General features: G+C 42.1%; 1 protein-coding gene across 1 annotated transcript in view; it reads left to right on the forward strand.

Annotated features, from left to right (window-relative positions):
* Positions 1-18,621, forward strand: part of kcnb2b (potassium voltage-gated channel subfamily B member 2b) — an 82,750-nt gene extending 64,129 nt beyond the window's left edge. Inside the window, exon 2 of the mRNA XM_069667554.1 lies at positions 12,843-18,621. Within this exon, the coding sequence (XP_069523655.1) occupies positions 12,843-14,816 (1,974 nt within the window). The 3' untranslated portion in view covers positions 14,817-18,621. The remainder of the gene's footprint in view (positions 1-12,842) is intronic.
* Positions 18,622-19,217: the final 596 nt, after the last annotated feature.

A 19,217-nucleotide genomic window follows, 5' to 3' on the forward strand; every position in this document is an offset into this window, starting at 1 on the left:
CGCTTTCAATTTCCAGATACCCCCCCCCCCCCCCCCCCCTCACCTGCAGGGGAAGCCCCTGTCGTGCTTGCGGAAATGTTGTGGGGGCTTATCGTCTTAAACACACAGATTTGTTAATCCAATACCTGCTCCGACCTACTGTGCTGATTACCTGATCTGACAAGGCCATAAGCTGTGACGCCACACTGACTCACAGTCACATCATACTCAAGGGGTTCCCCGGTACAAGCTATGGACACAGACGGACAAACATAAGATGGGAAATTCAAAATGAAACGGGTACAAATCACTCCATCAATGTCAAGTAGGGATGGGACTCGCAGGGTAACTCACGATACACGGCCCACGGTAACGTTAATATAATGATACAGTGATTCTGCAATAATTGATATATTGCAAGACAATCGTATAATGATACATCACGATATCTGATTAACTTCTATTTAAATCCTGCAAAACTAATGACATTACCATCAGCCTCAGTTGTTACTTTTGATTTAGCAAGGCATGGCGATAAAACGGTAAGCGATAAATCCACAACAAAACATGTTAATTTCAAATGAGATCAGACTACCTGTTAAACATTAGCATGTTAGCATTTTCAATGTGAGCATGCTAATGTTAGCATTTAGCTCAAAGCACTGCTGTCCCTAAACGGGCTTAGCTTCACAGAGGGACTAACGTAGCCATAAACTCTCTAGTCCACTAGTAGCGTTTTTTGCGCTAGCAGCGCCCACGACCTCAATTTCAGAGTGCTTCTCACCAGCGCTTACTGTTGCTAGGTTACGAAAGTTGTCTGGCGGGTATCTCTGCTTCTCTTGGTAGTGACCATTAAATCGGTTTTACATTGCTCTGTATGCTTAATATTTGCTTTTATTCACGGAACTTTTATACAAGACAACGAAAAAACAATGGAAAGGAATCATGTCCTGGCATTAGTAGCAGCTCTAGACCTGGAAATTGTATGCTCGAAAAAACAAAAGCATTAGCTTCTCCTCCGCTACTGTTGTTGACAAATTATAAGTCCCGCCTCTTCTTGATTTTGATTGGTCGGTGAGAGAGAAGTGACATTGACGAGCGCAGCTGTGTTCCAAAAGTTGAAAAACAGCTGACGCCGAAGGGGTTTTTGGGCTGAGGACGCAGAGTGCTGAACTGCATTGGTTTTGCACAGAAAAAAGGCACAAAAAAACACTGTTAGTGGACACAGGCCCTTAGTCTTGTTATATCATGTTTGCTAATTAATTTCATCTTGTGACTTTTAGAATAGCATATCAAATTTGTACACACAGTCCTACACGTTCAACCTTTCCCCCCCTACTGTGGTTCAGATCAGACATCTGTGTCTGTGTGTGTGTGTGTGTGTGTGTGTGTGTGTGTGTGTGTGTGTGTGTGTGTGTGTGTGTGCCTGTGTGAATTGCGAGTGTGTCCTCATTTGGATTAATTAAAGGAAATCTCCCGTGAAGAGTGGGGGCGTCCCAATCTGGCCTTCTCAAGGACAGGCATCCTATCAATAATACCCCAGCCTCCCCTCGACCTATACACAATACTACCTCCCACTCAGCTGCGTACACACACACACACACATACACACACCTCATTCTAACGCCATGGAAACAGTCACCCGGTGCCGTTCCCAGGCCTGGTGATCATCACTCTCATTTGCGGTGGAACAAAGCCTGTGAAATTCTGCCCGTTGTTACGGCTCCCTTATCAGCGCTCCCTGCTTGCCTCCGCCATGAAGCAGCACTCAGCTCAATTGCTCAGTCATTCATACCGCTTCTTTTTTTTTTTCCCTACCCAAAGTCAGACTTCCATTGTGGTTTGTTGGCTGTTCTTTTGTTGCTGACAACCACTGAGTCTGATCCAGCATGAGTCATTAGCGAGGTAAACATCATGGCACATTGCGAGGGAGAGAGCAGCATGTGTTGCTCTGCGTCTGAGGGGTTGCCCCGGCTAAGATAATTGCTGGAATCACTCAGCTGATCCGTGGCTTTATTAAAGCTGCACTGTGAGTGAGGACGTAAGAGTGTATCATCAAGTGGCTAAATAAGAAATCTCTGTTATAGTTCCGGTGATGATAAATGCATTCGTCACCGGATCCTATTTAGAAGTGGTGCGAGAAAAAGCATCAATATGTTGTTGAGGCCCAGAAGCAGACGGCGATGTCAAGGTGTTGTTGGGTAATTGGGATAAAGCGGAATGAAACATAAAGCACCAGCAGTCATGTAGAGGCTCCGAAATATCAATTACCATGAAGTGGGGCGACAGTTTCATTAAAAAGAGGAGGTTTTATGTCTTTTTGTGGCTTCTAATTAGTTTTTCTCTTTGGTCAGCTATTTGTTTGTTGCTCTTTCTGTCTGCTGTTTGACTCTTAATTTACTTATTCACTTAGTTGGCTGCTCTTGTGCCCGTCTTGTTTCTCCTCCCGTGTCACTCATGAATATATTCATACAAACATCGTCAGGGTGAATCTCATTAGAAAGGAAACCATGGTGTCAGCTTGGTGTGTTTCTGGCGGTAAACAGAGTTTTCGTTAACATATTTACCCCGGTTTCCCCCAGGGGGGAGACAGAAGAAGATACTGACAAAAAAACAAGGGATGCAGAAGAGAATGGGTGTCTGTGAATGGAGCAGTGTTAAAGACGGACTGTGATGGAGGCACGCGTCTGTCCTTGAAAGTGAAGCTGAATAACAATAAATCCGCAAAGACGCGAAGGAGAATTTTGCAACGCCGGCACATAACTTCAAAGAGTCTTTTTGTGAGAGGTACAATTGAGATTGACAAAATGTGCGCTTCTGAAGCCAATCGTCAAACAGTCCACATTTTGGGAGTGATGGTGTTGGGGCGGATGCTGGATTCTGGTGTCGTGGGGAATATAAATGAAAAGAGAGCACCACTCAGGGTTCAGGGTTGCTCTTTATTCTTTATACTTGTTAGGATTAGCTGACTCCTCGGTGACCACTGCTCATCCCGCAGTTCCAACTGAGAGACAGTGAAGGAGACGGAGAGGGTGTGTTTTTTATTCTTGCCGTGAAGGATACAGGGAAGAGCCGGGGGAAAATATCTCAACCCCGCCTTTTAGATCAAAACTCTGCAGCTTGAGTTTTTTCTCCACCTCCAACTGGCCTGTTTGCTAAGACAAAAAAAGGGAGGAAATCTAATGAAAAAGAAAGTTTTCACAAGTTGAATTCAGCTGAAAAAGGCGGAGGAGCGCCCTCTTGTGGGTGTCCGGCTCTCACTAACCCAACGGTGACCTCTCTGATGTATCTGAGGTCACTTACAGCTCAGTGGGTGCTCAGAGTTTTCTTCACTCTGAGATGCCCCTTAATGTTCCTACTTGAAGCACCTTCTTCTTCCGTCTCTGATATTGTTAGAATTCCTGTTATAGCATCCGTTGCATCTGACAGTTCTTGCCTTTCTGATGCACCAAGTAACCTCTTTTTACCCTGAAATCCGTCTCCGTCATCCCGCCGCTCAAAGGCCCTCAGCGGATCACTCGGCTGAACGTTAAAGTCTCTGCATCACAGAAAAATAACAATGTTTAAGTCATAAAGCTGCTCTCTGCTCCACTTGCGCTAGTAGTGCTGGGAGACATCTCCATGGTTACAGAGTTTGACTCAGACAGCAAGGTGACGCGTAGTCATTGAGGAGAACAGATAGAGGTACGAGAGGGGAGGAGGAGGGGAGGGTTCTCCTATTCATGTGAGGGTGTAGCGCCGAGAGCTATAGGTGCCTGCTGAGTGCAGCTCAACGTGACAGTGTGTGTTTAGGAAAGAGAGAGCAAGAGGCAAGGGGGGGCATTTCTTTACGCATTTGCATTGTATGTTTTAGTGTGTTTCTGTGTGTGTGCGCATTCGCCTGTCTGCTTACGTGTGTGGGAGGTGCAGAGAGCAGTTTTTCCTGTGAGGTTTTCCCGGCCTTATCTGTGAAGGGAAAAAACCAGCCAGAAGAGGTGACAGGAGAGTAATTCTTATTCTGTGTAAATATTTCTGGAAAGCACCACACACATACTCTAAACTGCCGCTAACCCCACCATCCCATCCTCCATCAGCCTCCGAGCTCCGATGCATGATGTTATCAGGAGACTCGGGGCTGGAGGGGAGCAGGAAGCTTGTAAAAGATCCCTGCCCTGCCGTTATCTACATGCGTACAGGCGAGCTGTAAGGCAGCAAAGCGCCCGGCGAGCTGTTTGCAGCGTTCAGTGTATCATGAATATTAACCGTGTCCGGGGTTGGTGTTTGTTCCTTCTTCTTTCCTCTGGACTGTGCCGAGAGGACGGCGGTGATTAACATAGATATCGCTGGCTAGGTGCAAGGGCTAGCATACTTAGCGGTAATTACACTTAGCCCTATCTGGCTCTTTATCTCTGTCGCACATGGAGACAATTACTCAAAACTGACAAAGTTTTTTATTGTTTTAAGTTTTGTTGCCCTGGTATTAGCGCATATAGCATAGTTACCATGTGTAATTAGCACATAAATATGCATACTTGAAACCTTATGTGCTTATATTTGCATCAATGTGTGTGTGGGGGCCGTAGACGGTACTGGCTGTATCTCAGGGTCTGCCTGCTGTTCTCCTCTCTCCTGGGGGAGAACAGGGGGGCGGTGTCAGAAGCATATAGGTTAATAATGTTGTCACGACATAAGGGCCGAAGGCTTGTTCTGCCCAGAAACACACACGCATGCACACACCATGTAGTGCAGGCGCAGAGACATATGCACGTGCACACACACTCCACCACCTCTCCTTGCAGGGAGAGGACATGAAGGAAGGACATTGTTTAAATTGGTTTCTTATATAAATATAAATCTCTAAATCTTAATCATCATCAGATAGATTTATTGTCACGGTAAGACATTGCAGAAGCAGTCACACGGCAACAAAGTAAGACAAAGGCGAGGAAACGAGCAAACCTTCAGCTCTGGCTGTCTCATAGCTCACGGCTCGTTCTTACATATTTTACCGCTAGAAAATTAGTTTTATTGGATTTTCTCCCGCTAGGAGTAGTATCTTTTGTTTATTACTGCGGGTTTTTAGCTTGTCATAAATTACCTCTATTTTCTAAATGAATTTTGCTCCCATCTCTTTGTAATTTTGTTGGCGTAACTGGAAAAACAGCTTTGCGTCACTGTTAGTTCAGCTTGTTCTCCCTTGCATTACATGCGTATTCTCTCTCTCTCTCTCAGTGTTTCTTCTCCTGACATTTGTAAAGTCACGGGCAATGATTGGCTGCAAGGTGGCTAAGAGGGCAATAGTGATGGACAGATTACAGAGGGAGGACGGAGAGAGACTGATAAAGAGAGCGACAAAGATTGGTGCGATTAGAAGTTTGCTAATAGAAGTGAAAAGAGCTCAAAAGTGATGATCCCTCTAAAGACTAAAGACATTTGTTCTTTGTATTAAATTCTTTGTGGCGCAGTGTGTGACTTTCCTCACTGCCCTTCTTTGGAGGCTTGGCCTCAGCATGACGCGCCTATACATCCAACGTTTAATTCACAAAACTGCTGAGCCGTCCACAGAAATAGCATCAGCAAAGCTTTTTTTAATACACTGATGAAGTATCGTTCAACTGCAATCATACCTCTCCTGCAGACCATTGTGGGTGTAGAAATGTGATATCAGAGAGAGACGGCTATGTTACAGGATATAGAGTAGGATGGACAAGGCATTAGGTGTCTATTTCAGTCAGCGGATGGCTCAAGGATCCTATCAGAGCTTTAAATAAACTCATCAATACACTTGATTGAGAAGGACAGATGCAGAATTTCTCTCAAGGTTGAGTTCCGATAAAAATGGCCCCGCTAGCTTGTAAAGCAAGTTTAGCATTTGAAGGAGTGTGACTGTGAATTTATTGTGTAGCAGCTCGCTCATAAATGTTTAAGTGCACCTGAGTACTGTTCTGCTGTGTTGCTGCTTTTATTAAGCCTAAAAAGCTACTCTGGTCAGCCACTCACCCATTATGGGCCCTCCAAATTACTTATTAATATAGATGAGTAAAGATTTTAAACTTATAAAAACTTATAGTATTTGACTGGACATTTTTGTTCTTGCATTTATTAAAAATTTAAACCATAGACCCACCGAATGTTTTTCTTAGAACTAATAAGGGTTTTGTCTTCAGTTTATTCTTACTAAAAGTTAAAATTAACTAATTACAATTAATTAAACAATAGGAAAACCTTTAGGTGTAAGACTTTTAATGTAGTTGCAGGCCATAGCATAAACAGCTAACAAGCTAACAAGCTATATATACATATGTCTTTTGCTTCTTTGATTTTGTAGGTTATATATAAATCTCAGCTGAATATATCCTGCTAATTAAATTTGAAAAGCTTTTGTGTTCTAAACAGTGTTTTTTTTATCCCAGGTCAAATATTCCATGTATATTACCATGGGTCAGTATATTGAAATCACCCACCTACAGCATTACAGCCTAAATATATCTGCACTTTGATGAAACAGATTTCACCATGTATCTGAAACGGCCATCTCCCTTCATTCTCTTGTAATTTGAACTGCAACAGCCCTCACCAATCTCTTTCAGTTAGTGAACAGCGTGGCCTAAGAACAAAGGGATGATCCCTTTTTGGAGATTACAGTAATTAGTAAAATCCATTTTAGGAAGCTGGGACGTCCACTGTGTGGGAACCAAGATCTTAATATAGCAGAGTGTAATGCCAGAGTAAAGGACTGGCTTTTTTTGTCTGTTTGGCATCTAGCTTTATCTTCTATAAGCATCATGTCATGTGCTTATTCGTCGCACTTCTTTCCTCTAACAATGTACCAGAAACATATAATATAAGATAGGCCAGCTTTTCGGCCAACTTACGAGGTGATGATCAGCTAATTGCTGAGTTTTAAAAAATCTGCCATCAACAGTTGTCATTTTAGGGGACAAAAGTGATGGATAGTCGTCAGCTCTAATGTTACCTAATCGGCTCTGTCATCACTGGAAGGTGAAAGAAGAGGTTGAATGTTGTGCCAACTTTTGCTTCTGCTGGACTCAAAATTCTGTTTGGTTTTTTTGGTCGAAAATCTGGGCACATACTGCACAATGCATCGATTTTGCTTGACTTTTCAACTTCCCTGTCAAGTTTAGTTTAATCCCCTTTTGATTATAACTTTTGAAATCATAGCATTATAAGTCTATCATTACTGTCTTGAAAACAGCAGCGTTCTCGTTTGCTGCTGCATCAGATTCTTCTCTGTGCTGCTTGCCAACTCCAAGGACTCTCAGGGATTCATAGACTGGCACATTTCCCTCTTAATGTTTTAATGGGGCCCCGGTTGTGTGTCATATTTATAAATACCAACAGGGGAATTGTCAGCACAATGTGTTAGCTAACATGTAATGTTATGTGCATTATGTTTGTCGCATCACTCAATTAAACGTATCCGAGCTGTAATGTAACGCCACATGCTGACACACACGGCTGCATTTCCTGTTCTGTGCAGGCGTGTTTGTGTGACTCCGACGGACAAACACGCTCTATAAATATTTCATGCTAGCCCACTTTCCTCCCTGATTCTTTGAGAAAAAGAAAGTTACACACAAACAAATATCACTCGAGTATAAATAAAGCCTTGGAAGGAGTGAACGGGCTTCGGGGTGAAAAGCACACGAACAATGTGTTTACATGAACGGAGGAGAAGAGGGTGGTGAAGACATCAAAGAAAAGAAAGTACAGTGGGCACAATTGGGTGGATGGTGGAGGGACAATCATCAATAATGTAGAAGAGTCATTTAAAACGGTATTTTTTTTATTGATCTATTGGGTAATCCTCTATTTTCTCTCATGTAATATTGCCGCATTAAAAACAAGTCCATTGGAAGTAAAGGGAGCAGATTGCCGGCAAATTGATGAGATCTGGTTATCGATTCCTCTCAAATACTGTCAGCCCACTCAACCAATTTTTGTGCTACAGATGGAACCTCACACCTTCAGTATACAATGTTGGCTGAAACCCTGAGGATGCCTGCTGTTGCATGCCTCCAGCAAGGATAATATGAAAGTGAGAGAGAGTTCTGTGAAGGCTTTGTGCTAGAAAACGTGCAAAACTGGTCCTGCATACTCATTGTAAGGCAGTGAGATTGACCCTGAAATTGTGACTTTAAATTACATAATGCCAATACTCCTGCTGAAGGTTGTCAAGCAAAGAGAGACAACTAATAAAGTCTAAGTGATTGATGACAAATTAAATTGGAAGTGACACAATATGATGCTTCGTTTTGCCAAGACAAATGGGTCATATCCACTGCAATTAATGGCTGCACTGAAATCTGTCGAAGATAAATGAAGAGCTAAAAAGTTTTCCCTGAAATAATAAGCCTTCATTATGATGCACCAAACTCCCACTGGAGCGGCTGAAAATAGATAGCCAGATGGACACCGGAGTGGTTTCTGTTATCTAATTTTTGTTGCAAAGTTGTTAAAAAACAAAAAGGCTTGGTGCACATTTCAGTTGCACACATATTGTGCCAGTTTTGAGGAATTCAGTTGAGTCAGTTTTGCCCAAATCATAATGACTGTGGCATTCCTCCAAACCTCTCTGAACCTCAGAGAAGCTGTGGGACAAAACAGTGGACGGCCACCAAATTTAACAGCCCCCCTTTGCTTCTCTCTTTTTGAATTCTTTGGAAGCTAGCCATCGAAGAAGGCATTTAAAAAGCAGAATCTTGATAGAGTGGGTTGGAATAAGTCTCTCCTCCTTTGTTGATTAATGTCGAGTCTCTCTAAGGGTGAGCAGATTCAAGTCATACCCCCACTATCCCTGCCTGATAAATCTCTCTTTAAGCATGTGTGCCAGGTTCTTTAACAATGCCATATTTGCTCAGTGCCATCATTAATGGCTGGTAATGGCTCGCTAACGTAATTTGGGCACATTTAGGAGTCAAACCTCTCCATTACAGTCCTCCTAAACCTACTTACCGCATATGGAGCCACTGGTCTGAATAATGATGACATTGCACACTGGTACATGTAAACTCTGGGCTGAAATTAATAAATGAAGGTAACCATGTGACACCCAGTGCTCGTGCATGCTTTGACAGGGCCATCGCATCGGAAGACATACAGTCTCAGAAGATGAAATAGCACACAAGTCCTGGGATCGATCCCTATTACCATAGCTATAATCGCCTGGATTGATTCCGCAGCAAAAAATTATCATACCTGAGGAATGGCTCAATTTGTCTAGTGCAAATTAATGACACAAGAGGAGCGAGCAAGGGAGGTATGGAATCGGAGGGGGTCAGTGGGGATCTCGGAGGTGGATCACGGTCCATAAGAGCTCCAAGCAAGGAGATCAATAGGGACTTGCTGGGCCAGGCTCAGTGTCCATAATGTGATGTGTACAGAATCAATAGCCTCCCACAAGCTGCCGGATGGGCCACCGGTGTGGTGCGGGATATTTTTCTTCCCCACAGCATCTCTCCTCCCTCAGGCTAACGAATGATGGGGATGCAGGGAGAGGAAGTTAAGTAGGGTGTAACTGTGCGACCACAAGGCTGTCGCTGATGACAAGGCATTTAGAGAGGAGTTAGTGAGCCTATTGACTGCTTCCTGTGGGAACTAAAAGTGGATTGAGAGAGGGGATTCTTACAATTTCAAGAGTAGTGGTTGAGATGACAGGTGGCGGAAGATAGAAAAATGAAGTAGCTCAGAAGAGAGGCTCTAGAGAGCTCTTAACTCGTCTGTATCTACTTCTTGCTCCCTGTTCTGCTTCCCAGAGGGTCTAATGCTACCTTTATGGAGCTGTGGGATTCAGATTGTGATGCTGGGTGCTGGTGGCTCGAGCTCAGTCACTCCCTTGAGACACAAGAAATATTCTCCCAAACTGCTGGCATTACATTTTAAGCTGTCCCTTGAGGAACTGAGCCAGCTGGTTTTTGTTTTTGTGACGACATTCATCAAGTGATTTATTTTTAAAGACGTGTTTATAATGTGCTCAGGAGTAAAGACCAAAGTATCCAGGGAAATCCTCAGAGTTTTGTATAAAAATAAAAGTCATGTGATGTGCAGTAAATCTCCCTCCCTCTCTCTCTAACCATCTGTCTTCCATCTCATTGGAAGTCTTGACATGATACAGTTCTTTCCACGGTCATTGCGGTAGAACTGGTGCAGGGAAAGTAAAGCAGGCAGGACACCCAAAGCGCATATCGCCTAATCATCTGAAGACTTTACCCTTCCGTCTAAGCTAATCACGTCTCATGATTGGCCTGACCATGACCTGACAAGTCAAAGGCTGCACAGGAACAGGGACAGGGACAAAGAAAGATAGACAGAAGCACATTTAGAGACACACCGTCATCATGCTGGAAGCAGCTTTGTAGGCCGCATTGATTACTTTAGTACAATGATCAGGGTACTTATGACATTTGAATCCCAATCGTCTAAGCTATTTCAGTTCAAAGAATTGTTCAAGATATTTGAAGGTGTCCAGTCTAGTGGAATACCTTGTTTCCTTTCCTGTCTCTGATAGATTTCTCCATTGGGTCACTTCCAGGGCAACAGGTCTGACTGCGCTTGTTTCCATCTTTTAATCCAGAACTCACGGCATTTGGTGCTATATTTAATACCACCGCACATGCAAATCAGGGCCAAAGAAGACTGAGTCCAAGTAATTGATCTTCTTAACAACTCCCACTCAATTACAGTAGGTTAATGCAAGCCACCTCAGGATTGCTCATCCTCACGCTCAAATGCCATTTGCTGGTGTCCGTGAGCAGGGGGTGCATGGGTGTGTAGGAAGGTGAGATCGCATTGGTGTGGGTCAGAGAAAACATTAATCACTTTCTCTCTTTGTCTGCATGCATGCCCATGGGTCCATTCATTCAGATGTTAATAGTGCAGTTTAAAGGGGCTCACTTGTTCCAAAGTGTGGAACAGTGGAAGATTAACTGTCTCCTATGAGGCACTTAACTTGGATCTAAATAAAGAACAGTTTATGTCCAAAGAACAAGTGACCTTTTGCTTGTATTTCCAGGTGGTTAATCATATTTATCTTGTTCTATATCCCGAAAAATCAGCTGTGTCAGTAAACGTAAGTAAGCGTATAATCTAAGCAAAATCATTAGCTCATGCTATTATCTACTCTTGTGCCAAGGTGTTCATCAGTAGGAATGCAAGCAAAGGTGTTCCGATTGAGTGGCTAGGCACCAGATGAATGCGCTTGCCAAAAAGTTCAGGGGTATGGAAGAAATCTGTGTCCTTTCTGTGTGTCTTCCTGCCCAGATTGCCTCACTTAGCTGCTAATAGGTTTAACCTAATCAGCACCCACGTTTCGTTTAGTGATAACACTGCTGAGCCATGACACCCCCTTGTCTCACTTTTCGCTCCGTCTTTATCCCTTTTCCCACCGAATACAAGGAATTCAGGCAAAGTCACTAGGTTATGGTCACTTTTTTATAAGTGTGTCAGTGCTAGCTAAAGGCTAATGGATAGTTCACAGAAATGGCTAAACTCTGAACACTGCAAAATCCTTGAGCTCTGTCCCTGCATGATTTTCACTAATATGTGATATTTGCTAAATTAGGGAAGTCTCACAGGAGATGAAGTGACTGTCTCCAGAATGCACTGTGCAAATTTATGTTAGATAATCAGTGTGTTCTGCAACTTAATGTAGTTTTTGATTAGTATTCAGCGGGCCTTGTTTTCCTATCTTGACTGAGACTCTTCAATCTTTGTTCATTAGATTTTAATAGGTTTTGTATTGCTAAGGTCATAGAGGACTTCACACGAAAGAATGCAAATGTTTCAATGCGCTGGATTTCAGTGGGTTGTTGAGGTTATGCTGCAACACTAGAGTGTAGGACAGAGATTTTTTACCTGTGTGAAACTAATCCCAGCAGCATTGTCAGGAGCTACTTCTCTGGCTCTGGAGTAAGGAAGGGGCTTAGATAAAATATGGACAGGTACTATAGAAGAAGAGCAAAGGGATGTATGATGAAAGAACTAGTGATACTTCTTACTATGTACCAACAAGAACCACTCATCGTACATAAATGTTACTGTCAAACATACACTTCCACTTAACAGATATTGCTCAAACACTTTCTATAAATACCAAACCTGTGTCGGAACATCTAAGGCCAGACTGAATCTATCAAGGTCTATTAATCCCAGCCAAGGTAAAGATCTGCAGTTGAAACGCAGCCTCATGCTGCGTTGACCTCATAGGATTATGCAGGATGTTCTTACCAATTCCCTTACTGGGCAAAAGGCACAGGAGATAATATCAAAGCCTTCAATTTGTTCATTCCATAAGAACAAAAAGAAGTAAAAAAAAAACGGTTTTACTTTACTTAATGAAAGTAATAAATTATATCTAAGACAGACAGAAGGAGTTTAAGACTAATGCCAATAGGTGGAGCCAAAATCCTCTTATCCTTTTATCTATTGTGGACAGATCTTACACATGCACCCCAACTCACACTCCTCTCTTTCTAAATAGATTTCTGGCCTAGTTAATTTCCCTTATTTAGATTTTCTCTTTACTAATCTGCTGTGCAATGCTGCATTCATTAGCATACGTCCTTTGTCCAATGCTGTTACGTGCTTTTTGTTCCAAAAATGCATGAAGATTTTTATTACGTTTTTTCTTCAAGAAAACCTATAAAGACCTGTGAGACACTCCATTACATTCATATGATTTATATCACATAAGTTAGTCATTATTGGTTTTCTTAGACTAACCTTAATAAGATTATTAACACTGTATCTTATATCTATCACAAACAACTGAGCCATACTCGGTCTTTTAAGATAGAAAAGGTGAAAGCAATGACAATAAAAGGAATCAAACTAACCTTTTATTCCTTTTTGTGCTCTTTTTCCAGATTCTAGCCATCATCTCGATCCTGTTTATCGTCCTCTCCACCATCGCTCTGTCTCTCAACACCTTACCAGAGCTCCAGGTCACGGACGAGTTCGGCCAGGCCAACGACAACCCCCAGCTGGCCCACGTGGAGGCCGTGTGTATCGCCTGGTTCACCATGGAGTATCTCCTTCGCTTCCTCTCCTCTCCTAACAAGTGGAAGTTCTTCAAAGGCCCACTGAATGTCATTGACTTGCTGGCCATTCTGCCCTACTATGTCACCATCTTCCTAACTGAGTCCAACAAGAGCGTACTACAGTTTCAAAATGTGCGCCGTGTGGTGCAAATATTCAGAATCATGAGAATATTGAGGATCCTGAAGTTAGCCAGGCACTCCACAGGGCTCCAGTCTCTAGGGTTTACTTTGAGAAGGAGCTACAATGAACTGGGGCTGCTCATTTTATTTCTTGCAATGGGCATCATGATATTTTCCAGCTTGGTCTTCTTTGCTGAGAAAGATGAAGATGCCACCAAGTTCACCAGTATCCCTGCCTCCTTCTGGTGGGCAACCATCACGATGACCACAGTGGGCTACGGGGACATTTACCCACAGACTTTACTTGGTAAAATTGTGGGTGGGCTCTGCTGCATTGCAGGAGTGTTGGTCATTGCCCTTCCCATCCCTATTATTGTGAACAACTTCTCTGAATTCTACAAGGAGCAGAAGAGGCAGGAGAAGGCCATCAAGAGGAGGGAGGCACTGGAGAGAGCCAAGAGAAATGGCAGCATTGTGTCAATGAACTTAAAAGATGCCTTTGCTCGTAGTATGGAACTGATGGATGTTGTGGTGGAGAAAGGAGAGGACAAAACCTCCATGGACAACCACCTCTCACCTAGTCGTTGGGGTGGCTCAGGCAAACACTCTTCAGACACTAACCTAAAGTCCCCAGATAAAAGAAACCCAGAGTCCCCTCAGCGTATAACCATCAACACCACTGGAAGTCCCCAGCGGTTAAACAGGTCCCCACAGCACCTTAATGCTCAGAAACTTGAGGAGATGTACAACCAGATGACCAAGTCACAGTCCTTCACCAACCTCAACACTACAAGCTCCATGAGCACTATGAGCACAACCATAACCGCCCCTGGCTCTCCTAAGAAATCTCACAGCTCTGAATTTACATTAAAAGAGGAAGTAGAACTGGAGATGAAGGAGGTCCAACCCTCATTGGCAGATAACTTAGCTAGCTGCTCTGCTGACGTTAAAAGAAAAGGCTCAGACTCAGGTGAGGTAGAAGCTGTGCCCGGTCATCTCAGACATCCCAAGGCACCACCCGCTTTGGATCTTAGCCACCTGAGGACCATTGATGAACACAGCTCTCCCTGCATTATCCTCAAAGATGGTCTCTATGAATCTGTCAACCCAGGAGACGGATCAGAGCTCCACATAGGGGAAGGGGAGAATTTTAACAGTGCTGTGGAGAACATCCAGAGCTCTCTAAGAGGGAATAACCCTCTGAAAGTAAAAGGGTTGAAGGTCAACTTCACCAAAACCTCTGCTGAAGGCCCGCTTACACCACCCAGCACTACCTCTCCTGGAGACATCAGCTCCAGCATCCTGGAAGACGAATCCCTGGAGGGAGAGACGTCACCTCTTATCCCAATGGCCGATGAGCTGTTCCCAATCACGGAGGAGGAGAGCTCTTCATTATCCCCCAAGAGGCTGGTTGTGGACACGCCACCCGGTGATGATGATCCGTCCTCACAGAACCATGAGGAGAAGCATCTGATGGAGGTGGCAGGTGCTGCAGTTGGACCCTTGTCACCCAAGACAGCAGCACAAAATTGCACCCAAGGTGTGGTTGGTGTGGGTGAGGAGGTCAATGCTGACAGCAACCAAAGTGGACACAAAGTGGAGAACCACATGTTTACAACCGATATCCACCTGATACCTGGGGATGGCAGTCTCTCTCCGACCTGTGAAACCAGCATGTGACTGTAGAAAATGCTATGCGGGACAATAGACCCACTGCAACCTCAACCTGGTGTGTGGGAGAGCAGGAAGAAAAGACAAGGATGCAGTTGTAGTGACAGATATTTTTGCATGGCATGACAAGTCCCTTTTACTTGTGTTGTTGTGTATTGCTGAAAAAGAAACTGCAGTGCTTCGTGCAGATTTGAGAATGACTTTGGGACAAACAGTGGGCTCAAGGAGGAGGCACTTGAAAAACAGAGGGAATTCATCAAGTTGCGTAGACATTTTGGTCCTCCCAATGTACATAATGACAGTCTCCTTTTTCTAGCAAATGAAGGAAATGCACAGAGGGACTTATCTGTAAAAAGCATGCATTTAAAAAAGACAGATATTTTACGGTGCTTAGTTTGCTGAAAGCGCTCCACTGTAAATACTAGGACATCTAAGGCAATGGCAATGCACAGGATGGCAAAGGAATACTGTCTCGGAAGGTACAAATATTTGTAACATGAAAAGGGACTGGGAGGGGGGTTGAAATGAGAGCCCTTAAACTGGGTGTTGCATTGTAGCGACCTATAAAAAAAACATATCATTACCTTTTGTGGAAATGCAAAGTGTTCCCATGATGACCCTGTAACGTTTTTTCGTGTGACAAATGGTGTACGAAACTGTAATGTTGACATTATTGTTTTTGGTTTTCATAACAACTGTTGAACTATCAGTTGAGCATCCAATATTCAGTCTTTGAAATAACCACAGTGGGCAAGAAAGACAAAACACCATAATTCCTCTAAATACATGTAGATGCCAAATGCGTATGTAACCAGTAAGGACAGGACTAATACTACCGCTATTAAAAAATATTTATCATGCGGTCTCAGAAGTTAGGACAAAGTTTATGATATGTAGTTCCCTGTTCAGCCTTTAAATTCCATCCAAATCATGAAAATAAACCTTATTTACTCTCCGACATAAGATATAAACATCTAAAAGTAGTTTTAAGAATAAAAAATGAAAAAAGTAGGTCTAGACAGGTTGAAGAAAAGTTCCATAAAGCAGAGTTAAGCGTATTAATTCAGCACAGTAGTTCTGATCACCAATACACATATATGCTTTAAACTATCTATTTTGGCAAGTCAAAAAGGGATAGACTACCATAAAAAAAATTACAATATTCCTTGTGGATCAATGGACCAAATCAAGCACAGTGACAAGCTTTCATCTATCTCAGCTGCATAGTAACATTTACAGTGATAACATGTATTATGATTAGTTATGGTTGTTTTTTCTTTATCTTCTTAGTTTTTTTACCTGCACTGTGTTCATTTTCCTATCCTCAGCGCCCTGATGTCTTCGTTAAAATTTGTTCCATACTACTGCAAGTTTTATCCGATCCTGCTGATGAGTTTAAGGCATTTTTTTTTGTATATCCGTAGTGTCTTGGAATGTAATTTATTGTGTTTTATTGTGAACAAAACTATTTTCAGTCAAACTTAAACCCAAAGGAGATTTATTTTTTCTTGTCTTCTTTCTCGCTTTTTGTTTTTACACTGACTGAAAATATCTGTTTTATGTTGCCTTTGATTCCATATTTATTGCTGGAATATTTATTTCAGCATGACACTTGGCTGAGTGTACTAGTGGTGTGTTTGTGAAAGCCGCACAAACCAGAAAGGTACCGACAGGAAGTTCGAGGGTGAATTCTTTGTTTGTATTATTGTTTCTCCTTCCTTTTCTTATTATTATCATGTCTTTTTGTTCTCACAGAGAGGTGTGGAAAGTGCAATACCGCATACTGCAATCTATGCAGGCCAAGAATTGTGGCACTTTATTTTCTGTCTATGGGATTTGTAAGTGTACAGGCAGAAATTACTTGTATTTTTCAAATGTTATATCTTTAATATGAGGCAAAACAGTATTACAACTACCAGAATCTCACAAACAATGCAAATGAGAAATGACTTTACTTTTTCATATAATATGGCTGGCATATGTTGTCAAGCATCTTAATGCCACATATCAATGGACATCAAATTTGATCATCTGTGGAAATAGGCATCCAAATTGACCACTTTTGGCCTTTTATATCGCTGTTAGATTTTCATGAAAAAAAAATCTGACAAATGTCTGTGGAAGATATAAATATAATCTAATTTCAATGGCCACACACAAAGGATTTTATGTTTTTTGTGAATTAACGTTGAGAATGATTCTATTTTTTCTAAACCAAAATGGAGCACGACCACAATTTCCTGCCATATGGTGGTTGAAATGATGCGTGCCTTTTCATAACACTGCAGTTTATGAGAAGGTAGCGAGTCATTTTGCTTTGTTCATATAGCACTGTACAGAAAATTCTAATTTTATAGGAGAAATCAGGTCTTTATGTAATAGATACAAGTAATGTTATTGAGTTCTCAGGTTTTCTATAACTCTCTGATGTTCCGATTGGATAGATTCACTGTTTTTTCTTTAACAGCTAAATGTCAACTAGTAACTTCTGTACTTTTTGAAAGGTGATGTTGTCAAATCCACATTGATGTCTTGGCTCCTGGAGTAAGGAGCGGCAATATTTCTCCCTCCTACTATAGGTAATTTGTGTACCACATTCAGTGTCCACCGCCATCAGTGTTCAGTGAGGCAGGAAGCAGCACAAACAAAGGGACAGAAGTCGGACCGTTTGAGTTTAAGAGCTGAGAAGTAGACAGAGGAGAGTGTTAGATGTGTCTAACTTACCACAGACGGGCAGGAAGGAATCCCTTCAGTCACTGAACTGATACATCTGATTATTTCCCATGCTGAAACCATTGAGTGCTCCAATCCCTGCAGCTTCAGAGGCTCTTACCCCATGGCATGCCCTCAGGAACAGTGATCAATGGAGTGAAGGAAGGCCAGGATAAGGGAAGCCTATGAGAGTTAAGAAGAGAGGTGAAATGGAGTTCTTCTTCATGGTAACATTACATCAGTCATCAGTTGTGGTCCGTGTTTCCTTTTGTCTGTGTACATACTATACGCCCAGATCCACATAATTCAGAGATTCTTGTGACAGCTCATGTGAAATTATTGATCCCTCATTGGAAACAGATTCTTTGGCGCTCCTCCAAAGTAAGAAGGGGGTCATTTGTGGCTCATGTTCAGGGTTTTCATTTGTCTTTTTTCTTTGTGAAGGAAAGTTACATTTTCAGTTTTTTCTGCACCTGTATGTTCTTTTTAGTGTTCTTCCTTTACCCCTTGTTTGTAGTAACCATCTTCTCTGTGTTAGCCTCAAGTAATCCTTCATTTTGAGAGGTAGAGTAGACAAAACAAAGGTTTTGGATTGATCAGCTATATTCCCCTGGGATGATGTTTGTGTGGATACTTAAATTAATTCTGGGAGCTGGCAGCAAATGAAAAGCAGTCTGTCTTACTGTCTCACAATGGCATTCTCATCTGTGATACTGTAAAGAGTGGAAAGGTGTGTCTTTATTTTCTCTGAGAGAATGGGTATTGTCCATGTGGCTCATGCGTGCTTACCAAACCCTGCCCCCACCCCCCCAAAACGCATCAAGCATTGTTTCTTCTTATTTCTCTATATTCTGCCTCCTACACTTTTTTTTGATTTGTTCTTTTCTGTTCAGCTTTGGAGAACATTATCATTAGACACATTCTGAGCTACAGACTGTTTCTGTACAAAGCAACATCTTTGTATGCATGTAGTAGTCCGAACAATTATGTGACCACAGAACACTTTGTTATGGTACATGTATGTCAACATTTCTGTAGAGCATTGTTCCCCATTACGTCTATTAGCATATGCAGAATAACAAATAAATGTGTATATAACTCATGTGTTTGTTTGCCTGGTGTTTGTAGGTCATGTCTGCACTTTTGGGGGGCAATTTTTGCATATTGAGGATCATTAGATAATGCAGAGTTATTTTTCATATCACACAAGTGCAGACAACCCCACATTCTGCTCTGAGTGGTTGATAAATGATTTATCAATGGAGGAAAATGTTTTCCATTACAGTACATGCAATTAATGGATTTCAACATTTTTGTCGTGTACTGCCACCAAACCGGGACAGTGAACATAAACAGAGCTCAAAAATATCAAAACCAGAAGCGCTGGCATGTAGGCTAATTATTTAATCTGGAAAAAAACTGAAGGCAACTATACACTCTACTAAGACATTACATTTATTGCGTCACAGAGGATTAAAATTACAGTATGTTATATATATAATAAACATACATATTGGTTAGTGAGAAAGTCTGCCTTTCTTTTCTTAATTGTAGAAGCTGTAAACTTTAGGAACATTTTATTTTCACCCAATGTAAAATATTACAATATTTTTAAGGCTAGATATCAGTGATATTTTTCATCTGTCTTCCAAAAAGTGGCAGAGACATAACATCCTGGCAGTCTTTAATATTTGGGTT

Source organism: Semicossyphus pulcher, unplaced genomic scaffold, assembly GCF_022749685.1.
Source record: "Semicossyphus pulcher isolate SPU_LCO1_2020_fin unplaced genomic scaffold, fSemPul1.0.p SCAF_18, whole genome shotgun sequence".
NCBI lineage: Eukaryota > Metazoa > Chordata > Actinopteri > Labriformes > Labridae > Semicossyphus > Semicossyphus pulcher.